General features: G+C 33.5%; 1 protein-coding gene across 3 annotated transcripts in view; it reads right to left on the bottom strand.

Annotated features, from left to right (window-relative positions):
- The window catches only part of SLC23A2 (solute carrier family 23 member 2), a 113285-nt gene that overhangs the window by 44473 nt on the left and 42533 nt on the right, over positions 1–26279 (bottom strand). For all 3 annotated transcript variants that reach the window (XM_074287159.1, XM_074287160.1, XM_074287158.1), the window contains one exon: positions 6784–7036. In XM_074287159.1, the coding sequence (XP_074143260.1) occupies positions 6784–6888 (105 nt within the window). In that variant the 5' untranslated portion in view covers positions 6889–7036. The remainder of the gene's footprint in view (positions 1–6783; positions 7037–26279) is intronic.

Raw genomic sequence — 26279 nt, 5'->3', positions numbered from 1 at the left:
ACACGTTTTTTTCTTGGTAAATTCAATGGCTATCATTAATTCAATAGTAAATTCTATGCAAATGACTTCCAAGTTCACATTTATAAACCTCTCATTCTGAGTTCCAGTCTTAAATTTCCAACTGGATATGTATATTAAACATCTCAACATACTCAAAACAGAACTCATTCTCCTCACCACTCCCAATTTCCTAATATTCATGTATCTGTCAAGGATATTACCATCTTTCTAATTACTCAAATTCATAACTACAGAATCATCTGGGACACCTCTCATCTAATCAGTTGAGAAGTCTTCTGGATTCTACCTCTATAACATCTGACTTGTTTTAGTAATCTTACAAGCATCTCATCTCTTGATTAGATTATAGCCTTCCTATCTTTGACCTCAACAATTCAAAATCTATTCTTAACTTCATGCTAGGTGTTACCAAGACAATAATGTATTGTGTTATTTCCAAAGCATATGCCTAATCTCATGTCTCCTGGCTTTTAAAGCCTCCTAGGCAATTTAACTCCCATTTATCTTCATAAGAGTGATCTTCTTAAGCATTCTGACACAACCTAGTAGGCCTACTTAATGCTCCTCATGCATAAGGAGTAAAATCCTTTTTCCATTTCTTTACACAGGTGGGCTTCTTTGCCTGGAACATAATGTACTCATTCCCTCCATTGCCTGAAATCCTTAGCTCCCTTTAGAGCCCTTTTTAAATGCCCTCCCTAATAAACTACATTTGATTTAGTAAATCCTACCCCCAACTACTTTATGTGTATTTTGTTTAACTTAAGTGGATACATATTGCTTCTCCCAGTAGAAGCTATGTCCTGAAGTGAACTGTTTCATTATTGTCTTGGTAGCACCTAGCATCTAGTATCACTTATTGAAAATAATGAGTGCTTAAAAATTAAAAAAATGACTACTTAGTAAAAGCTTTCTGATGAGTAACTGAAGGAGTGGGATGAGATAGTAGAGATGATAGTACAAAGAAAGGTGGGGAGAATGTTTTAATTTGTTTTGGTTTAAATCATATCAATTTGTGTGTGTGTGTGTGTGTGTGTGTGTGTGTGTGTGTGTGTGTGTGTGTACACTACCCTCAACAAGCCTTCCTTTCTACCAAAGATTTAAAAAAAAAAAAAAAAACGAAATGACTGTGTCTGACATTATATGCAATGGTCTATCTCTCTATCTCATAATGAAGAGAAGTAAATATATTACATTAATAATTACTTAGTATTCTATTAATTTGTTCTTTTTTCCAATTATATTGTTGTAGTCATTGTGAATGATGTAAATCTCTCCCAATATTTCTAATTCTTCAAATATTTTTTTACAAGAAATTCAGGTGACCTATTTCAAGATATGTGATGTGGAAATATTTTAAAAAACATTCATTAAACACCCATTATGTGCCAAATACACTGTATATTCAAGTGTGAAACTAACTAAAAGATGCTAACTTTCCCTCAACCACATTGTAAGTGAAACTTTGTTTAAAAACATCAACAAACTAATTATTTTAGGTAATACAAGGGGCACTGAACTATTATGTAAAGCAATGAGAAACCAATTCTTAATATTACTACTACCAATTACTAGGATTTATATAGCACCTGTAGTTTTTGAAAAGCATTATCCTAAGTGCTTTATATCTAGCATCCTTTAGGTACTTTTTAGATTCAAGTTTACCACCTTCAGAACTAAAATGCTTGTTCTCCTTCTAATTCATTCTCCACAGAGCTGTCAAAGTGATATTCCCAAAGCATACAGGTCTGATGATATCACTCCCCTATAAATATCAACTGTTCTGGCAAGAAAGCTTTTCAGAATCTGCTTCCTGCCTGATATTCTGGTCTTGTTATACATTACTACTTTTACAGAACTCTACAGTACAGCCAAACTCACTTCTCTCCTGGTTTTTTTTAATTGTGCACAACATTCTTACTCCTGCCCTGACACCTATAACATGCTCATCTCAGAATTCCTAGTTTTCTCCAAAGATTAGCTCAAGCACCACCTCCTCCATGACACTTTCCAGGTTTCTCTAACTAATCTGTTTTCCCTGTATGTACATAGTCACATATAGTACATATATATGTACAAATAGACAATGTTTTCCTCCAACTGTAAGTGGGCTGAGAAGAGAGGTTTCCTTTTCTTTTTCAGCTCCAGAATCTAGGAAAAAACTACTTAGCTGGTCCTTAATAAATGCTTTTGGATGAATGCAAAATTCAATACACTAATCTTATACAATATATAGCCAAAATTAATAATCTACTGTTATACAGAAATTATAGGATCAGGAATGAATTTTAAGGGGAAAAATATTTTGGAATTTTTTAATGAGTCAAGGGCTTTGGTTGATAATGTAAGACAGAGCATCTAATCATATAAAGAATTCAGCATTTTGTATGTCCTTTAAAAATGGGACTGTTTTTACCAACCCATGATTTAACTTGTTTCCTCTATAGTTTATAAGGAAAAAAAAATTTTTTTAATTTGTCACTAGAAAATTGTTAAATGATTTACCTGTCATTTCTCTGAAAAAAAAAAAAAAAAACCCACCCATATCCTTTCCTATATTCTATATCCTCTTAGGTTTTGATATTTGTCATTATTATCCACTATGACCTTCCCACTACTTACCTCACTCCCTTTCCATTTATCCATCAGTCCTCAAGGTTCTACCTCTTGTAATCCTTAGCTTAGTTTCCTGAGGGCTGAATCACTGTGCTCTTTCAATAAGTACTCTGAGCTCCTAAACTTCTCTTTTTATAGTTCTACAATCCTAAGTCCCACCTACAATTTGACTTTCTTTCCCACAGTTAATTATGTGGCTCCTCCCAATCTTCTATTTTCACTCCTAAAAAACACCAAATTCTTTCCATGTTCAAATCTATTTCATTTGTTCCCTAGATTATACAATCACTTTAAGTTTTAAATATCCGTTTACAACAAAAGGAAAAGTCCAAATATAAATGAAAAAAGAGAGGAAATTAAACCAACTGTTCTTTGTTGAACTCCAAATTTCTACCAATTATGGATTTTAGAAAACTTATGGTTTTAAAATAAGAATAAAAAAAGGTTAAAATTTTATAATTTTTCCCTAAATACAGAGGAAAAAAATTTGAGAAATCAAATTCTTTCATCTGAAGTTACAACAAACTGGCAACTAATGAAGAAAATATTTAGCTTATTTTACTATTTTTAATAAAGCTAATTATTATGCCTGAACATGGAACCACTCTTTATCAAAAAAATGAGATTTGGAAATTATTTCCATGCTCAAAGATGCCAAAGCAAATGGTCTAAATGCCTCATCTCGCCCAGCCTGAGACTTTTGGAGGATGGAATTTTTAAAAAGTATTACTAATAACTATGGCTTTATGGTTTTATGTTTAAAGAAAGATTCTTATGTTCTTCATCTTTAGTAACTGGGGAATTCTTTTTTTTAAATTGTAACTTCTTATTTTCAAAATATATACATGCATTATTTTCAACATTCACCCCTACATAATTCTATACAAATATGAACTTTACTTAATACCATTAGATTTTCTTCTGTAACCCATCCTACTGTCACTCTTTTCACTGTTTTCATTTTTTGTTTGATTAGGCTAACCCCCCAAAATTCACTTTTTATATGACTCTAAGCATAACCCTCCATATATACATACACTTACACACACACACACACACACACACACACACACACACACACACACACACACACACCCCTTTTTCTCCATTAAATAAACTGTTTTCCTCCAAAGCAAAGGTATAAATAATCCTAGACAAATGGTTTTTAAAGGTGGGGGAAGTAAAAGCTTAAGCAATTTAAAAATATTTCCTCAAACCTGAGTTCAACAGTAAAATACTGACCTCGCTCAAACAAACAATGGATTGTATTACGTATCTGTTCCTATGCCAGTATTCATTTAGTTCAGGCTATTAATTTAGTTTCTTTTGGAGGCCCAACAGGTTCAGTCAATAAGATATCAATCCATACACTGGAACTGCACAGTTTACACGTTATCTTTTCCTGGCGGTACTTTATTGAAGGTATTATAGCTCTTCAACAATTTCTACTATGTTATTTGTTCTGATTTATTGCTATCTTTCATTCACATGAATTCCAAATTCTAGCATTTACTGCCTTCAAAAATAGATGACAGGTTTATTTTAACACGATTTACTTTAAGGCTGAAGATTCTATTTTCCCTATTCTGCTATTATGACCATATTCTAATTTCTACAATTACATATGACAATGCTTTTTCAAAGACTCCCTGCTTTCCTCTCATTATATTCTAACTAGAGAGTTACTGGACAATGAATACTAGATTCAAACCCCCATGTACTTCTAGAAAACGCAACTTTTTAATACTAATAAATTACAGAAAATAACTACTGCTTATTTCAAAGGACTTGTGTGTTCCTCCTGAAAAGTGCCACTTGAAGAAGTGGGATGGTGAAATATGCTTATTCCTTTGTTCTTCCTCCAGCTCAGTTCCTGAATATACATACCAGTTCTAATATTGACTACCTATGTGACTCTCAAGTCATTTAACTTCTCAGTGTCTCCAGCCAAAACTCTTATTTTTAACCTACTAAGCACTTACTATGGTTATTGTTTGTCCTTCTTGAAAAGGATGATGACATCAGGAAGGCGATGCCATGACATACAAGTGAATTATGTGGGGAGAGCTGGGCAAGGTCACCTGCCTCACTCTCCTCTTCAGAGACATCTGGATCCAGTGGCCAGATCTAAATCCGATGGCCCTGGATGCAAAGGGAGATCCTGGCCTTTTCAAGTTAAGGACTTCAGTAGGTCTCAGTATGACTGAGACTGCACTCACTCCATGATTAAGGGGAGGTATTGTTTGCCCTTCATTTTCAAAGAGAGCACCTGGTATCAGGATACTATGGATCCAGGCACTCCGTTAAGATGGTAAAGAACAAAAATATGAAGTAATCCTTCTTCTTAAAGTTACTGAATTCTACCAGGGAAACACAATACCTACATAGATATGTATATACATAATGTAAGGAGAACATTTAAAACTAGAGGAATCAAGAGAGGCTCCCTCTTAGAAGCAGAAGCTAAGGATTTTCTAAGAGGAAGGGACTGAGAGAAAGAAAGGCATCAAGCCCCCATCTGAAAATTTTCAATGAAAAAGAATTCACTATCCCCCAAGCAATCTATCCTACTCTTGAATAATGCTAATTGTTATAAAGTTTAATTTAATCTTGAGCTCAAAGCTGAATGTTTAATTCCTTTTCTACATGACAATCCTTCAGATACTTGAAGACTAGTCACAAAGAGCACAGGCTATCTATCCATCAAGACTGTAACATGTTTTCATCTCTGCCTCTTATCTTGTATGTCTTATTTCCTTCAAATGGCAAATCAAACATCAACACCTATACAAGGATTTTCATGATTCTCCCTTGTCCCAGCTACTAATGCTTCCCTCAACCCTTCAAAAATCAATTGCATTTATTTTATATATAGCTATATATTTACAGTTGTGTTCTTTAAAACATAAGCCTTCTTTAGGGCAGGGACTACTTCAGTTTTGTCTTTATATCCCCAATGCCCCTGCATACTGCCTGCCACACAACAGGTAAAACATATGCTTCATTCTAATTCCATTTCATTTTATCATGTTTTCACTAAAAAAGCTTCATTGGTCTTTACTTATATTTCTGCTTTCTATTTTATAATTTTAATGTAAAACTAGGGTAATTGCAGAACTGTTGTTTCCTTCTTATATCCCTCTCTCTCCCATCCCACCAGTTCTCCAGATCTGCATTAAGTCTGAGTATGATATTGTATGGTTAAAATATCAATACTGTGCTCACATCCCCTCTTAACACAGTATTATTAGATTCTTCATGAGTATTTTTACTTCCTAGCCAACTTCTGGAGAAAGGTAACAAGACCACAGTACTTAAAGATATAATAAGGTAAAGGAAACAGCAAAAATACAAAAACAAGTTCAAGTACTGAATGAAGGTTATTTCCAAGTGTTTTTAAATGCAGAACTATGATCATATTACTAAAGTTAATGCCACACTACTTTACAAGGCACTCTAAAGTGTTGTTATGTTTGATATTAACCACATCAGGTAAAATAATGATTGACAATCTTGCACAGGAAAATCTTCACTGATATAAAAAGCAATACCAGAGAAATCTTAAGGCAAACCACTAAAGAGATTTTAAGAACATAACCACTTAAAGGTAATTTTAAACCTCCCAGATTATCCTGCATCTTGAAAATAATGTTGGTATTATATATAATACATCAAGGAATCTATCATATCTGGTTGATATCACTTATTCAGATAAAATTATTTCACCTTTAATTATGAACATTTGTATTTTGAACAATGAAATCCATTCATTTCCTTACTTGTAATTCAAGTACAAAAGTTGAGTAATATCCTATCAACATTTTTACTGATAAATTTAAGCCTTAACTTTTCCACACTGTAACCTAACTACCTCTAAGTTTTTAATGATAATACATTAATAATGCCTCCTTCCGGGATTTAATTCCCAATAAGCACTTTTTATAAGTAAAACAGGGCTAAAAAGGAAAAGTCCAAAATTAACCACCAACAATTCTCCATAACCACTAAAGCAATTCTCATAATCAAAACCAGCACTCTTTTCTTTCAATGACTTACCCTTGGATGAAAATGTAATTATTTGAGATATTATATTGATTAAATACTGAAACTAGCTAATGTTCTAAGAAGGTCATTAAATAATATTACCGGAAGAGTGAAGAAAGTAGGATGCTTTGTTTCATCTTCATATTTGCCCTCAGTAGAGCTTCCAGTTTCTACTGATTTTGATGTGGTGTTTTTGCCAATACCCATTATTAAGAAAAATAAATGTTTGCAGAGCAGCTTGGTTCCAGAAGATAGAGCTGTAGGGTAACTATATGAGGAGTGTGATAGATTCAAACAGGAGCTCTTCCAAAGTCTGAATCACTAAGTCCTCAGAGAAGCATCCTGTTCCATCAACCTAGAAGAGGAAGAAAAGAAGTCAAATATTCAGAAATATTTAGAAATATAAAGTTCAGTAGTTCAGAAAATAAAAATTACATATTATATGTACTTAGAAGAGTGTGTTTAACTAATATTTGGAAATGTAATGAAAAAACCCTACTTATGGGAAATATGGCATAGACAACTCAAAACAGCAAATAATTGAAAAAACATGTATTATACTTTGTCATATTCTCATCTTGATAATTACGTTTGATGTAGCCTAATATTAAAATTACCCTGTAACAAAACTACATGAACACAGCAATATTCAGTTTGGAAAAAGGAATGCTATTCTGCCTAAAATCTTTTTTTTCCCAACTTCTTAGACATGGAATCTAATAACCTCAAAAATTAAGGTAGGACTCTGTGGAAGATTTTAAATTCAGAGGATCTAAGTTCATACCTTACTACTGATAATTGTGCTCCCACAGCTTTCTCATCTGTAAAATGAAGGGATGCATGAGAAATAAGCTCTGAAGTCTCTTGCAGCTCTGAAACAATAATCTTATGATCTATCTTCAGGGTCTCTTGGTGAACCCATCAACACCTATTGATCCAATCTCTGATATCTCAATCCCTCCCCTCCCTTCTCCTTCTCTCTCTGTCTCCCTTCCTGTCTGTCTTTCCCTCTCTCCCTCCTTGTCTGTCTCTCTCTTTCCCTTTCTCCCTCCCTCTTTCTCTCTCTCAGTGTGTCTGTCTCTGTCTCTCGTTGCCTTAATTTCCCACTACCGTTGTACTGTTCAGGCTCTTTCAACCTTTTTTATGGACTTATTGGGATGGCCTTCACACTTGCCTCCCCTGCCCACTACACCTCAGTATCTTATTTCGTCCCAATCCAGTCTACATATTCTTCTTGCTAGATTGTTCTCTGGATACACTGATATAATCTCCATTATTTCATCATTTAAAAACAAAGACTAAATTCCTTAGTTTCATATTCAAGGACAGAGATACCCTAGAATAGCATAAACTTAAATAAATCTATCTGAAAGCTCTCCACAACATACTTCAACTTCAACCTTCCTTCTAACCTGATCTCCCCTCACATATTCTATTTTCCAGTGAAACTGGACATTCATGAAAACTTTCTATGCTTTTTCTACCTCCACAACACTTTTGCTCAGATTGTTCCAAAATAATAGAAATGGTCAACTACACTGTTTCTGCCAGCAGAACTTTAGTTACTCTTCAATGCTTAGGCTCAAGTGTTAACACCTCTATTGAGCCTCCTCTTATAGAAGTGATTTTAGCTTAAATCCAGGCAATTGGCAGACTGTGTGACTCCAAGCAAGTCATTTAACCTCTGTCTGCCTCAGTTTACTAAACTATAAAAAGGGAATAACAGCACCCACCTTAAAAGAATTACAGTGAGAATCAAACAAAGTTATATTTGTAATGCTTAGCACAATTAGTAAGCACTATAAATGCTTATGCTCTCTCCTTTGCATTGTGTAAGGGGTCTGAGAGCCGGAATGAATAGCTCATAACCTGAATGACAATAATTGCAAATTAGAAAGAACCTGAAACTGGAAGTGACCCCATTCAAAGTTTACAAAGTGTAAAGGACTATTTACACTTCATGCTCCTTTTGAAAGTAAGAACAAGTAAAAGCTCAATACCAATTGGTTATTTCTTTGTAGGGAAGATTCTTGCTCTAATAGAGGTTGAGGCAAAGGGCCTATAAGGTCCTTTCAAATTCTGAAATTCTGTCATTTTGGGATGTATTTATGTATTATTTACATTATTATTATTTATTGTTATTATACGATTGACAATTTACAAGAACCTGAATTAGAATAGTGTCAATGTCAGAGGAGAAAAGGCAGAATAGTTTAGAGATGCAGAGATAAAACTGACAGGCCTTGGTCAAAGTTCCTCACAACCAAAAACAATATAATCATTCTCATTTTACAAATGAGAATACCAAGCATCATCTTGCCCAACATCATTTAGTTAATTCAATTATGTAAACGTTTCAGTTTCTACACAGTAGACATCATACTAAGTTATTAGGGATTCAAAGACAAATCTATAACGTGTCAACCTTAATAGAGTATAATAATCTATTTGGATTGGGGGGGAGGGAATGATAAGTTGAGAAAAATCCATGTTCTATATACAGATTTATTTAATAATACAAGTTAGGAAGTAAAGGAGAGATCAAAATAAAGTGTTCTAGGAAAATTTTAAAGCATTAAATTAAATATCTGAAAGGTTGTTATATGGAAGTTAAGATAAAACATACGCACTGAGGATAGCTGCAGAATGTAGAACAAGACCAATGGAAAGAAATTAATGGTAAGGAAAGAATATCACTTCTATGTTTAAGAATTATGAAATTTCCTTATTTGATAATAAGCTTTTGGTGTTTACCTCTCCCCTCTAACTTCCTTTAACCCTGTTCTTCAATATACTATGACCTCTAAATCCTTGACCCCTTAATTCTCTCCCAGGTCATCTCACCTGCACTAGCCATTCTCTCATCTTCTCTCCATCTTAACTTAAAACCTTACACTCTGGCTAAATATTCGCATTTATCATTCCACTAAATTTACAATATTTACCATTCCACAAAAACTCCTACCTCCAAAGTTGTTAATTCTTAGTCACCAAATCCAAAGCCTTTTTCTCAATCTTCTCTTTGACCTTTCAGTAACCTTGACTCCTCACTATGGTTTATGCCCATACTATCACCTTTGGGGGACCCCTGAAATTGTATCCCCTTTAATCTATGGGGGAAGAGTGAGTCAGAGTCTCAGATCTCCTCTAGAAGGGGCACACCCTTGTGTCCATGAGGGCAACACCCAGATAAGTAATTTTGAATTGAACTGAATTGAAAATCAATATCCTAGATTCATCCAACTGGGAGCCAAGAATCAAATCAGTCCCAATATATCTAATGCTGTATGCCCAGACTTCTTTGCAGAAGTCCTAACAGGATTTCACCCACACATGAAAATATTTTCTTCTCAGTGTTAACCCACGTTTGCTAATTCCTAATCAGGAGCTATTTGCCCTTTTGGAATTAGCCCATTGATAAAGATATTTTCTTCTTAGTGTAAGTCCCCCTTCACAAAACTATCCTGCCAGGATTCTTTGCCCACTAAGAAAGCTGTCTCCTTAGTGTAAATAAATCCCTTTTTACCACGCAGACTTCGGGATCTGCAATTCCGAGCAGAGGGGATTCTCTTACCCTCAAATCTTGAACCTCATCAACTATACTCCCTCCCCCCCAACATACACACACATCCTGTCCTTCTGAGGCATATCATGTCCAATCTTTGGCCAAGGCCTGTCAATTTTACCTCTGCATCTCTCAAATACACTCTGCTTTTTCCTGACACTGATAGCATTCTAATGCAAGCTTTCAACACCTCCTATCTGGATTATTGCAATAGTCTCCTAATGAGTCAGCCTGCTTGAAGTCTCCATACCAATTTATCCTCCATCCAGCCATTATAAAGTGATTTTTCTAAAATACAGGTTTTATTGTGTTAATCCTACTACTTAATAAACTCCAGTGTTCCTTATTGACTCTTGGAGCAAATGAAAAACGCTGTTTGACATTCAAAGCCTTTTATAATTTAACCTCTCCTGCCTTTCTGATTTTCTTTTTCTCCAGTTCCAGATGTCTGAGAGGTTTTAGAAAGTCAAGTGTGCTGCTTCACTCTTAGCGGGGTTGTACCCTAGGCTCATCCACAGCATCATAATTTAGAGCTGGAAGGGATTTCAGATGTCACCTATTCCAAAACGAGCTTCATGCACACAGTCGTTGGTGCCATGTTACAAAGGTAGCATCATTAGTAAGAGGTAAAGCCCAGGCCCTGACTCTAGGGCTAGCACCCTTTCCATTATCATACCATATCATACTGCCAAAACAATGGAATCATACAAGAAAAGTTCTGGAACTGTTTTCCCCTTTTGCTAGACAGAGACAAAAACTTCATATACATCACAATAACAATTCCAAAATAGATATCCACCAATTGAGGAATAGTTGAGAAAAATAAGAGATGAAAAGATTATACAGAACCATGAAAACAAATGTTCATCACTATTTTGTGACAATATTTTATAATCCCTAGGCTCAACACATAGTAGGTGCTTTTTAAAAATGCTTATGACAATCTTCTGAATCTAATAATACAAATGCAACAAAATTCAGATCAAATGAAATTTCCAAAATTTTTTCTAGAAGACTGATGTTAGAACATGTTTCCTTACTCTCAGTATGACAGACTAAGAATGTAAGTAGGATGAAGCAGAGAACAAATAGCTGAGATTCAAGGATCAGAGAGATGAAGGAAATACACAAGCAGGGTTTAGGGGCAGAACTATCATTATCAGTGTTCCACAAAATAGGAGCTTCATTTTTCCAGAATTAAGATGCTCAAAAAGGAATCATTTGGAACTAGGCCTGGTTCTCTTTTTATTTTACACATAATTTAAAATTCAACCAAAAATAGCTTATTAGGACTACATGATACCAAAAGCCATGGCTGAGGGATTAGTCCTTGGTCACTGAAGATATAATTTTTTTCCCTTTCACCAGAAAAATCACAAAATAAATTCCCAGGTGCCCTCTACTGGAGGGCAACAGTTTCTTTCTGTTTAGTGGGTTCTTCAAATTCCAGGTCATCAATAAAGAGGATGCAAGCTCCACTCCCTTCTCTTTTGTCTTGTCCTGTCCTCTCCTCCACCCTCCCCCCCCAAAACAACATACTGACCTATCAAATTCTCAAAAGAATATTTTTTAAAGGTGGAATTTTTAAAAATCATATGAAGGAATAAAGTTCAAAAGTCTCAAGGGTAAAGAGGAAAAAAAAGTGGGGAAAAAAGGGATTTTTTTAAAGTACCAAATCTCAAAATAGTACTACAAAACATTAACCATTAAAATTATTTGGTCCTGGTAAAAAAGGAAAAAGAAATCAGTGCTAAATGCAACTCAAAGAAATGGCACAATATCTGACAAACACAAGTTCTCTAGTTATTGGCAATAGGACTCACATGTAAAAACTTCTGGAAAAAACTGAAAAACTGTGATAAAATGAGGATTAAAACAAACTTCTCAGCATATACGAAAATATGCTCCAAAAGAATACATGATATAGACACATCATAAATAAATCAGAGGAACATGGAAAAAATTACCTATAAGACTTGATGGATGGGAGAAAAGTTCATGACTAAAGAAGATATAAAGATCTAAAGGGGATCACATAATTTGAAATGGCTAATTTTGGTAATATAAAATTTAAGTTTTTGCACAGATCTAATGTAGTAAACTTTAGAAAGAAAACAATATAACAGGGGATAAAAATCTTTGCAACAAGCTTCCCGTATAAAGCGATCATATCCAAGATTATTAAAGAAAATTATTCAAATTCATAAGAGTAGGAGCCATCAAAGTCAAAAGAGAAGCAATTTTTAAAATTGCTTAAAAGAAATACAAACCATCAACAACTATATGAAAAAGTGCTCTAAATCACTAATAGTTAAAGAAATTAAAGAAAGTAACTTTGAGGTTACACATAATACCCATCAGAATAACAAGGATTACAAAAAAGAAAAATGACAGATGTTGGTGGGACTGTATGAAGTACAATAATGCATTGTTGATATTACTGTGAACTGGTCAAGCCCTTCTGAAGAACAATTTGGAACTGTGCCCAGAAAGTTACCAAACTGAGTATTTGACGCAGCAATATTATGGGGGGGGGGGGGAGGGAGAATCAGAGAAAAGGATCTATACAAACAAAACATTAACAGTATCAGTTCTTTTGGGAGTAGCCAAAATTTTGGAACCAAAATAGTATCCTATTGGGGAGTAACCAACTAAATTCTAATATATGAATTTAATGGAATTCAATCATTTAATGAAACAATTATTGTTCCCCCAGAAATTATGAAATTAGTAGTTTCAGAGGAAAGTAGGAAGACCATTATGAACCTGATATGAAGTGAAATGAACAGAACTATGATAATTTATACAATATCATCATAGAGATAAATTCTAAAACACTTTAAAACTTTGATCAGCATAATGATAAACACTAAGTTCAAAAGAATGATGAAACACCATTTAACTCACCTCCTGACAGAAAAGTGTTAAACTTAAAATGCAAAAACTATCAAGCATTTTGGGGACATAGTTAATGTGGGAATTTGTTCTGCTGGACTATGGAAAACATCTATATACACTAAGACTTTCTTTTCAGGTTGGTTTTTTTTTTTGCCCAATTTGAGTGAAAGGAGAGACATGGACAACAGAGAAAGGGACAAGTTTTTTTTTGTTGTTGTTTGTTTGTTTTTTGTGTTTTTTTTTAATCTCTTTTTCATCAAAAATAAATATTTAGTGTAACCTATATCCAATTGCTTGTTCTCTTGGGGATGGGGGAAGTAAGGGAGGGAGAAAAACGTGGAATTCAAAATCTTATAAAAATGAAAAACAAAATACTATCAAAAAAAGAAAAAGAAAAACTGTTAAAATAAAAACCACAATATATCAATAAAATTTATTTTTAAGAGCTAAAAAAAGATGCAGAAGACTTCTGTGAACTAATTGTTTTTAAATACACTGAAATAAAGATCTCTTTCCTAAAACACAATAAAAACTATTGATTCCTAAACATAATTAAGAGTCAGAAGAGAGCAATAGGGTTCCCAATTCAATTACTTCCAGCAAGTACTTACTAAAACACTTACTGTTTGACAGATACTATTGGCTAAAAAACACTTTATATAAACAAGAATGCTCACTTTATAACTATTTCATTTTGATAGTTTTTTAGAAATCTAGCAATCTTTCAGATACACCAAAATATTTACACCAACAGTCTTTAAGAAAATAAAATCCAGAAACAAAGTGGGTACAAATCAATCTGAGAATGGCTAAACAAAAATACATAAACATAATGCAATATTAAACAATAACCATAAAAACACAGAGAAACAAAAGTGCAGAAGATATAAGATGAGAAAGAAGAACCAACAAAAATTAAACCTGAAAGCTGTGAAATTACAATAACAAAGTTTGGCCCTAAAGAAGAGTTATAAAAATGGCCTTTCCTCCCTGGTGAGAAGCTTTGCTGAACTTTTTTAATCCTCTTTTTAAATTCCTTGTTAAATCAAGGGAAGCCAAAGAAAGGATATCTTAGGAAATTAAGATGTCAAACAAATGCCACTACTGGGTCTGTATCCCAAGGAAATCATGAAGGAAGGAAAACGTTTGTAGCAGCTCTTTTTTGTGGTAACAAAGAATTGGAAAATTAGTAGATGCCATCTCAATTGGGGAATGGCTAAATAAACTGTGGTATATGAAGGTAATGGAATATTATTGTTCTATAAAAATGATGAATTAAAACTGATTTTATAAAGTCCTGGAAAGATTTACACAAACTGATGCTCAGTGAAACAAGCAGACTCAAGAATACATTGTACACAATAACAGCAAGAATGTGATGATCAACTATGAAAGATTTGGTTTTTCTGAATGGTTCAGTGATCCAAAGCAATCAATAGATTTTAGACAGAAAATGCCATCTACATCCAGAAAAAGAACTAAAGAGACTGAATGTAAATCAACATGTGATATGTTCACTTTTTTTTTCTCCCATGGTTTTTCTTTTTTGTTTTGATTTTTTCTCTCAACATAATTCATTAAACATATATATATAAAAGTTTAAAAAAGCAAAAAAATAAAAATAAAAATTAAATAATTTTTTTAAATGGCAACCATATCATAAAGATAAAAAAGAAACTAAAATAAATGCCACAAATGAACCTAAATAAATGACATATTAGCATATCAATTATTTAGAAAATCACACTCATCCAAAAAAAAATTTAAAGTGTATAAAAAATAAGTGTAATAAGGTTTCAAATATAAAGGTTAAGCCAATTAAATAATTTCTATTCTTCTATGAAAAAAAAAAAACCAAGAAAATACTGTTTTTATAAAGAAACATCACTCACAAAAAAACACATTACATATCTGGGAATTAACTCTGGACTTGAATATTATTTTTATAAAGATAACTATACCTGGCAAGAAACTGGAAACTTGAGCGGATACCCATCTGATGGAGAATGGCTGAATACATTGTGGTATATGAATGTTATGGAATATTATTTTTCTATAAGAAACAACTAGCAGGATAATTTCAGAAGCCTGGAGAGACCTACATGAACTGATGCTGAGTGAAATGAGCAGAATCAGGAGATCATTATAAATGGCAACAAGATTATACAATGATCAATTCTGATGGACGTGGCTCTCTTCAACAAGGAGATGACTGAGGCCAATTTCAATGATCTTGTGATGAAGAAAGCCATCTACAAGTAGAGAGAGGACTGTGGGAACTGAGTGGGATTCACAACATAGCATTTTCACTCTTTTTGTTTTTGTCTGCTTGCATTTTATTTTCTTTCTCATTTTTTTCCTTTTTGATCTAATTTTTTTTGTGTAGCAAGATAATTGTATAAATATGTATACATATATTGCATTTAACATATATTTTAACATGTTTAACATATATTGGATTACTTGCCATCTAGGGGAGGTGGATGAGGGGAAGGAGGGAAAAATCTGAAACACAAGGCTATGCAAGAGTGAATGTTGAAAAATTATCCATGCATAGGTTTTGAAAATAAAAAGCGTTAATCAAAAAAATTCAAAAATATCAAAAGTAAATAAAGATAACTATACGATAGAATAAAATAATTGGTGAAGCAGTGAATACTAAAGGATTTATGGATCCAGAAAAATGATAATGTTCCATAATTTAATTCACTAGTTTAACTCAACATCTAATACAAAAAATGATTTTTAAAAATAAAATTGTAACAAATTCTGCATGAATAAGAGTGGAAGAGTTCAAGGCAAAAGTATTTCGTAGCAGAAAATACAATGAGCTCCTGTCTTCCCAAAATCCTGATGGAGAAACCTAAGAAAAAGTCACAGTGAATCATTTTTCTAACCTTTATTTTCCTAGGGAGATAGTTATATAGCCCAAAGCATTCCAATGCAGGGAAAGGCTATAATGGGAGGAGGTCATGGACTTGTATATAGTGAGTGAATAAGTATCAACTGACACCTTTGTTGTCCTCTTCCCAGGCTCAGGTCTCATATTCAGGGGTAAAATGAGGAAAGAACCTGTGCAGAGGTGAGAGATGGCTACCCAGGAGTGAAGTAATGGGGCCAGAACCTATGTAACAAACTAAGATGTTCAGAAGCAAGCAATACAGGTGAAGCTCAGATTCCAGGAGCAGAGCCTTCTCTGAAACCTATAATGGAATCACCTAAGCAGGAGACCAAAAGCAAGGTTGCATTTCTGCCGTACACAACTCACAGAAATGTCCAACTGGCAAATAATGCCTGAACACAGCAGCAGTTTAGTCTTGCTCAAATATAAACAAACTCAGATCAAGAAATTACAGACCAAGGGCATGAGAATGAGGGATAAAGAGTAGCAAGGCAGGGTTCAGACTTTGGCTTGGAAAAGACTACTCTGGAAGAAGGAACACTGCAAGCTTGCAGGTCTTGATTTGTCCCTGAAAACCTGGGATAAAAACAATACTTCTTACCCCAAAGAAAACAACAACAGGATCAGTCCAGATTTTCCTTCCAGAACAGTACACAACCTGGTCCTAATATAAATAGAAGGCTAGAAGAATAAGCAAGCCAAAAAAAACCAAACAACCAAAACAAAACAAAAAACCAATCCCACTATAAAAAGTTAGCATAGTAACAGAGATACTGGAGCATGAACCCAGAAAAAGAGAATGGCTCAAAACTCTACAAGCAAAGCATTGAAGAAATATACAGCTAGGGAATAAATTCATCTAGAACTCTTGGAAAATATGAAGAAAGAGTTTTTTTTAGTTTTTTTTAAATTAATTTTATAATTATAACATTTTTGACAGTACATGTAATTCTGTTCCGAATTTTTCCCCTCCTTCCCTCCACCCCTCCCCTAGATGGCAGGCATTCCCATACATATTAAATTATGTTATAGTATATCTTAGGTACAATATATATGTGCAGAACCGAATTTTGTTGTTGTTGCAAAGGAAGAATTGGATTCAGAAGGGAAAAATAATCTGGGAAGAAAAACAAAAAAAAATGCTCGCTATTTACACTCATTTCCCAGTGTTCCTTTTCTGGGTGTAGCCGATTCTGTCCATCATTAATCAATTGGAATTGGATTAACTCTTCTCTATATTGAAGATATCCACTTCCATCAGAATACATTCTCATACAGTATCATTGTTGAAGTGTATAATGATCTAGTTCTGCTCATTTCACTAAGCATCAGTTGATGTCTCTCCAAGCCTCTCTGTATTCTTCCTGCTGGTCATTTCTTACAGAACAATAATAATCCATAACATTCATATACCATAATTTACCCAAGCATTCTCCAATTGATGGGCATCCATTCATTTTCCAGTTTCTAGCCACTACAAAAAGAGCACATACATTTCCCTTCTTTAGTATTTCCTTGGGATATAAGTCCAGTAGTAACACTGCTGGATCAAAGGGTATGCATAGTTTGATAACTTTTTGTGCATAATTCCAGACTGCTCTCCAGAATGGTTGGATTCTTTCACAACTCCACCAACAATGAATGCATCAGTGTCCCAGTTTTCCCACATCCCCTCCAACATTCATCCAATCTGACAGGTGTATAGTGGTATTTCAGAGTTCTCTTAATTTGCGTTTCTTTGATCAATAGTGATTTGGAACACTCTTTCATGAGTGGAAATAGTTTCAATTTCATCATCTGAAAATTGTCTGTTCATATCCTTTGACCATTTATCAATTGGAGAATGCCTTGATTTCTTATAAATTAGAGTCAATTCCCTATATGTATGTATGGAGATGAGGCCTTTATCAGAACCTTTAACTGTAAAAATGTTTTCCCAATTTGTTACTTCCCTTCTAATCTTGTTTGCATTAGTTTTGTTTGTACAAAAGATTTTTAATTTGATGTAATCAAAATTTTCCATTTTGTGATCAATAATGATCTTTAGTTCTCCTTTGATCACAAATTCCTTCCTCCTCCACAAGTCTGAGAGGTAAACTAGCCTATGTTCCTCTAATTTATTTATGATCTCCTTCTTTTTGCCTAAATCATGGACCCATTTTGATCTTATCTTAGTATGTGGCATTAAGTGTGGGTCCATGTCTAGTTTCTGCCATACTAATTTCCAATTTTCCCAGCAGTTTTTGTCAAGTAATGAATTCTTATCCCAAAAGTTGGGATCTTGGGGTTTGTCAAACACTAGATTGCTATTTTTATTCCCTATCTTGCCCTGTGAACCTAACCTATTCCACTGATCAACTAGTCTATTGAAGAAAGAGTTTTTAAAAAGTTTTAAAATTATTTTTATAAGTGAGATGATAGTACTAGAGGGAAAAAAAAAAAAAAAAAAAAACACTGGAAAAACAGCAAGAGCTATGGAAGAAAGCACCAGAAAGACAATATAGCTTTATATGAGAGGTAAATAACCTTTCCCAAGCAATGAACTCCCTGAAAACTAGAATCAAAGTAAGGAGGAAAGGAATAAACATTTATTTAATTCCTACTATGCACTAGGTACATAAGTGCTGAACCTCACAATAAGACTGGAAGATAGATGGGTTTATTATTATCATCATCCCCATTTTATAGAAAGGACCAAAAAGTAGCCAAAGATTCCATGATAATAGTAATAATAACAGCTATCATTTACATGATGCAACAAGGTTTACAAAGTGCTTTATAAATTTACCTCATTTTCTAAACCTGACCACAAGCCTGGGAAGTAAGTACTACTAAAATATGAAAAAACTGGGCCAGAAACTTGCCCAGGCCTAATTCAAATTCAGGTCTTCCTGATTCAAAATCTAGTCTTCTCTCCACAGTACCATCTAACTGCTCTGAGAAAAAAAAATAATAATAAAAATAAAGTCAAAAGATTAAATAAGATTTTTTTAAATGTAAGAAACCTCATAACCAAAGCAGACCTGGAAAACGGGGAGAAATAATTTAAGAATCAAAGGACTAGTCCTTAAAACTCTAACCCCCTAAAAAAGGTCATACACAATATTTCAAGAACCCGGCAGGTTGACCAATACATGTTAAATATGTTAAAGTATTTAATTTATACTTTATGTATACATATAATATATGTATACATGTCCAAAAAGAATCAGACTTTGAAATAGTGTACCATTAGCCTGTGAAGGAAATCAAAAATGCAGGTGTACAAAATTAGAGGGATTGGGAATTCTATGTAGTGGTTCATAGTCATCTCCCAGAGTTCTTTCACTGGTTGTAGCTGGTTCAGTTCATTACTGCTCTATTGGAACTGATTTGCTTTATCTCACTGTTGAAAATAGCTACATCCATCAAAATTGATCATCATATAGTATTGTTGTTGAAGTATATAATGATCTCCTGGTCCTACTATTTCTCTCAGCATCAGTTCATGTAAGTCTCTCCAGGCCTCTCTGAAATCATCTTGTTGGTCATTTCTTACAGAACAATAATATTCCATAATATTCATATACCACAAATTATTCAGCCATTCTCCAACTGATGGGCATCCATTTAGTTTCCAGTTTATGGTTACTACAAAGAAGACTGCCACAAACATTTTTGCACAAACAGGTCCCTTTCCCTTCTTTAAGATCTCTTTGGGAGATAAGCCCAGTAGCAACACTGCTGGGTCAAAGGCTATGCACAGTTTGACAACTTTTTGAGCATAGTTCCAAATTGCTCTCCAGAATGGCTGGATGTATTCACAATTCCACCAACAATGTATCAGTGTCCCTGTTTTCCTACATCCCCTACAACATTGAGCATTATCTTTCCCTGTTATTCTAGCCAATCTGACAGGTATGTCTTAATTTGCATTTTATTTCAAGAAATCTTAAAAGAAAACAGCCCATATATCTCTTAGAAGCAGTAGACAAAGTAGAAATAGATTTACTAGTCATTTCCTGAAACCCCAACATGAAAACTCCCTGGCATATTATAGCCAAAATTCAGAGATTACAGGTCAAAGGGGAAAAAAATACTAAAAGGAGACATTAACAAAGAATTCAAATATTGAGGAATCACAGTAAGGATCACACATGACTTAGTAGTCACCACTATAAAAGAATGGAGAATTCCGAATGATAGTCTAGAAGGCAAAGTATATATAGGCTTTCACCTAATAGTTATTTACCCAGCCAAACTGCATATAATCCTATAGGGGAATATACTGACTTTTAATGAAATATAAAACTTTCAAGCATTCTCAATGAAAGAAACAAAGTTGAATAGAAATTTTTAAGCTTAAGCTCAGGAATTACAAGAAACACAGAAAGGTAAGCATAAATGAACAATGATAAAGAACTAAGCAAGAATATGTTATAATATATAGAGCTGAAGAAAAAATAAATAATATACTGTATCATTTGATAATTAATACTACTCTATAATCCATCTTTCCCCCATTTTGTCAAAATCTTATCTAGCGCTTTTCATAACCTCTCCCAGTTGGAATTAAGGAATGTTTAGAAAAACATGATCACTTATAGTCCCCTATTCCCCAATCTGATTAAAGTGAAATACCAACACCTTCCTTTCTGTATAAACAGTGTGATCGAGGCCCTCCCTAGGGAATACCCTCTCTGGTGGTCTCATCAAGCAATTGCATTCCTTAATTGTCAAGAGAAGGGAGTGATGGGCCTTACCTGAAACCCACTCTTCCAAGCTAAAGACTAATCCTATCATTTGAGTAGTATTCCAGTCTCCCAAAGAGTAAACAACAAGGAGGAGCTAAGGTAATTCTGAACCCATCTCCTCATTAACAAGGTCTATCTATCACTTTTGCCAGAAGCAGTCTAAAGGATGTTAGATCAAGCAAAACACACATTTGTCTGTCCTTACTCAGGGTCTCTGATCACTGACAGAGACCATAGTGAACCAATTTATTGGGTATTGATAGCTTAACTAATTAATCAAGCTCAGATCCTTGGCTTTTTGGCTGAAATGACCATCATGACCATTTTATTAAGAGTTTGAATGTTGCTATTAATAATATGTTATCTTGCCCTAGAGAAAATTGTATCAGTCTACCTTGATAGCAATTTTACTCACCACAACACCCAATCACCATTATTGGTCAGAGATGATATACTTCTATTATGTCTTAGTGTAAAAGAAGAAAGGATAGAAAGGAGAAAAGGAATACTCTGAGGAGGTTAAAGAAAATCACCTCACATAATCAGTGACAGCTGACACCAGAACGGAAGTCTCACTGAAATGATCTAAGGCAGAAACACTACATACACACACAACTGAATATAGAAATACAATTCATTCAACAAGGAAATAGGAAAGGGGAGAAGGGAAAATTAAGAGGGAAGCTAATATTAAGGTAGGAATTAGTCTTAAGGAAAATAATTATAAATGTTTGTACATGCTTAGCTATGGTTTATTTTCCTTAAGATAAACCATAGCTAAGCATGTACAAACATTTATAATTTCTTGTGATGGCAAAGAATTGGAACCTGGGGGGAATGTCCAACAACTGGGGAAAGGCTGAATGGGTTGTACTCTAAAGATTTGATAAAGTGCTGCTGTGCTATTTAAAAAATGATCAAAGGTTGGTTTCAAAGAAATTTAGTTAAGATTTGCTTGAATTGATATGGACTGAATTTAAGAGAATCATAACAATTTTTAGAGTAACAACTATATCACAGCTTTGAAGGTCTTAGAAACTGATTCATGTAATAACCAACCATGATTTCTGAGAACTTAATGATAAAACATGTAATCTACCTCCTGATAGAGATGAGACTCAGAATGCAGAAATATATATAAGGTTTAAAGTCTTTCCTTCCCTCAGTATGTCCTTAACTCACCTGGATATATGAAATTTAATAAATATATATATATATATATATATATATATATATGTATAAATACATACCTAAATGTATTTCCCTTTTAGATATAGCTAATGTGGACATTTGTTTTGCTTATTATCGTCTATGTATATACCAACATGTTTGCACAGGGGTTTTCCTTTCATTCTTAAATAGGGACAGGGAGGGGGAAGATATAAAACATTCATTTTTGCTGACTGGAAAAAATAATTTAAAAATAAAATAAAAATAGGCAAAGAATAAAAATTAGAGCATTAGAACTAAGTACAAATGACAGTTATAGAACCAAATACAAAGATTAGTTTTATAAAACTATGGAAAATAAGAACTAAAAAAAATCTTTAGGAAATTATCTTTAAGAAAATTAGATAGCAGTGTGGCTAGATTTGCTTATACTACACAAAGAGATTTTTCTTTAAGTGAGGGAGGAGGAAAGGAACAATTTGTACAAAAAGATTTGTAATCACTCTTTTTGTAGTAGCAAAAAACTGGAAACCAAGGGAGTGTCCATCAACTAAGGAATAGCAAAATTAACGTAAATGAATATAACAGAATATTATTATAAGAACTGAAGAGATGGTTTCAGGGAAAAAAAAAAACACCTAAGAAGATTTTCATGAACTGATAGAGTGAAATAAATAGAACCAAGAAAACAACTTATGCAAGCAACACTGTAAAGATCTCTGATCCACAATCCCAAAAGACTGATAATGAAATATGCTACTCAAGTTCTGATATACAGATGTTAAGACTCAAGATGCACAAGAAGGAATACATTTTTGTATATGGCTGAAGTGGAAATTACTTTTGCTTAATTACACATTCATTATGAGATTTTTTTCCCCAATGAGTGAGGAAATAAAGCTTATTAAATTAAAAAATCCAATGGTAAAAATAAAATTATGGCAAACTTAAAATAGTAAGAAACAAACATACATTTGTTTTCTGTGGAAAGAGAAATAAAGATTAGTTCTGGGAATGTCTTCTGCTTTTGCTTTTTGATTACTGAATTGGTTCATTCATGATCAAAATTAAAGTAAATAAGGTTTCCCCTCCCCCCTTAACAGCAAAGTCTCAATGCATCTTTGTAAGCTTTGGAAAATCATTTTAGAATTACAAAGGAGTTCTAATCCAACCTCTTCATTTTAGAGATTAAGGTAACTGAGGCTCAGAGGTGAACTAACTTGCCCCAAGTTACAAAGCAAATTGCCAGAATCAATAAGAGAACTCAGGTCTCTTTACTCTTAAAACTAGGGATATTCCATTCTGTCACATTTTTGAAGGTAAAAAAATGAAGAGGAAAGTATTTGATTGAATGTCAACGAGAAGGATAAGAAATTTTCCTCCAAATCCTAATTATTCAAATGTTTAAAGGTTTAAAGTCTTTCCTTCCCTCAGTATGTCTTTAACACACTCTTTACTTACCACTCTAACATTTTATGAACTACCTTTTTCCCCCACACTTATAGACTTATATATTCCTTGTTCAAAAGCATACCATCACTCTTCTCTCCCATGTTGACTTATACTGGAAGCATTTCTCAGCTACTCTTCTGGCTAAACTAAGTCCTGAGGTTCCTAAACTCTAATAATTTCGCTCATTAGAATGATATACCCTTCACTTAAAACTCTCACCAACATACTAGTTCTTTCTTGCCTAGATTTCAACACACTAATTGGAAATGATATTGAGAAATAAACTGGGTGCCATTTTAAACTTAAAATCTTTTTTCACTTTAAGCAATCAATTAAATTTTCTCATTCTCAATTCTTTTATGAACTCCCATATAATCTCTCTCAGATGTAATATTTTAATTAACATTTTATTTTTGAACCCACAGTGCTTAATATGTTTGGCATCATACTAGGTAGTTAATTAAGAGTCTGCTAACATCTGTAACCTTTAATTCATTATTTTTTCTTCCATTTCTGCTTTCTTCCCTATTACTTCTTCATTTGTCAGATGATTTTTTATTTTCTTCTGAAATGTATTTTCCACTAAAATATATTTTAAGTAATAGTTACTTTATCTTCTTCCTATTTTTCTCCTATTGATAAAAGAGTGAGAATGGGCAGAACAACATCATTCAAATCACTAAAAATTCTGAAATTCATGCTCCTTGGTTGGAATACTCATTAACTTATTTGTTGATCTGCCTAAGTTAGGGTGTAACTGCCTGGAGCAAAGAATGTCATCTCATATATCATATATACCAGGTAAAAAAACAACATAAACTGTGAACAAGGTAATAAACATAAAATTTCTTGCCCATCATGAAAACATCATTTATGAATATGCTAAATTTTTAGTATTCTGAATCCATAGTTACCCACTGCAAAGGAAGTCACATAAATTTAAGATAAAAAAAATCCACTAAAGATTATGATCTTTTTTAAAGTTAAATCTCAATTATCTTCCACTTCAAACAAACCAAACTGACTTTGTGAATAGCTTTTTCATGCTTTGAAGTTGGTGGCTTTAAAAATCTTAATAGCTATGCATTACTTTTTTTAAATCAAAAAACTAAATCTATGAGAGCCTTAAAAAAAAAATCTATTTAGCTTATGATATAGCATTGTACATAATGGAAATGTCCACAAAAATCCTACTACAATGCTTCATCATGGCAAAGAGGTAATTTTAAGTAATCAAATACTATCCCAGAAAAGCCCGAGCTCTGGTTAGATTTTAGTATACCAAAAAGGCTTTATGTTCAGCCAAGGGATGATTTATGGGTTCCTCATTCAAGGATCAGCCTAGCTCAGAGAATCATAATCTCTTTGTTGACTACCATATGTGAATGATTATTTTGGCAATTGTTATTCATGAAGAGTGGTATATTAAGGAATGGAAGAATTTTTCTCTTCTAGTTAACTTTTGAAGCATATTCTATCCATTTCTCCCATCCTCCTGTTTTTCTCAAAATTTCAAACAATTTCATATTTTTATAACCTCTTAAACAACTGCCCTTGATAATTTACATAAAAGGAAAGCCTCAATCAAATTATATATTGCTCTTGACATGTCTGTACATTTCTCATTTTGGCATAGTGAAAAAGATCTGAAATAATACTAAATTTAAAATGCTTAAAAATATTTTTGCCAACTGAACTTTTAAAATATGTCAAATATTTGGATCATTCCTAACTTTCACTTTAAATTATAGGGTAGGTAGCTGCATCACTGGCCTATTTTTTTAAACTGTATTTAAATAGTTTAAGATCTAATAAAGTTACTTACCATCAAATTTGAAGATTTTTATTACTGAAGTGGAATTCTTCTCAATTTTGGCTTGCCCACCAAGTTACTGTGTTGGAAACTTCAAAGTATGGTAACCTATGGCTTCATTCTTTAAACACCTAGACCTACTGAAGGAATTTCTTTTTTTATAAGCTGTATGGGCTTGCCAAATTATATAACTATTCTACCCAATCAGCAGCTCTATTTATATTACACAACAGCCACCACATGGATACAAACTGTTACTGCATGTCTCTGTGATACTATGTGACAAAGTAAATATACAGTAGGTTTCTACATAACTGATTGATGTTCTAGAAACCGAATTAAGAGCTTTTGGTTTACATTTCTCAGGTCTTCACAGATAAGCAGAGTTATAAAAAAACAATCCCTCTCTAAAAATCCAAACCTCAAGTGTTTATATTACTGAATAATTTCAATAAAGTATTGAAAAAGATTATTAGTTAGTCATAGGATCTAGCCCAACCTCATTCATAGATAGAGATGCTGAGAATTCAAGGAGACAAGTGGCTTGCTCAAGATTACGTAACAAGTTAAGTTTTCAGCATACAGATCATTATAGAATGGTCTAGTATTACAAATAGAATATCCCCAATATGAAGGGAGTAGCACAGTGGAATAGAGAGGCAGGAAGACCTGAGATCAAAATCCAGCCACAAATACTGACCCTGGATAAGTCATTTAAGTTCTGCTTGTATAGTTTCTTAGCTTCTGAAATAGAGATAATAGCACATACCCTTCAGAAGTGAGGATTAAATGAGATAACATTCATAAAAGATTTAGCACAATGCCTGACACATAGTAGGCATTTACCAAATGCTTATTTTCTTCCCTTTATCTTTTACCCCTTCCTTCCTTTCCATGTTCAAATAATTAAAAATTAAGATTTAATACTTAAGTTGGACTTAAGATTCAATTTGTTAAAATAGTCACCAAAATGGGGCACTCACCAAAAAATAAGATTTTATCTGAGTAAATTTAATGGTAAAATTTCCCCCAACACACACATGCACATGCGCCCTCGCACAAGAT

This window comes from Sminthopsis crassicaudata, chromosome 2 (assembly GCF_048593235.1).
Source record: "Sminthopsis crassicaudata isolate SCR6 chromosome 2, ASM4859323v1, whole genome shotgun sequence".
Lineage (NCBI taxonomy): Eukaryota > Metazoa > Chordata > Mammalia > Dasyuromorphia > Dasyuridae > Sminthopsis > Sminthopsis crassicaudata.
The sequence above is the reverse complement of the archived record's forward strand: the minus strand, read 5'-3'. Positions and strand labels throughout refer to the sequence as shown.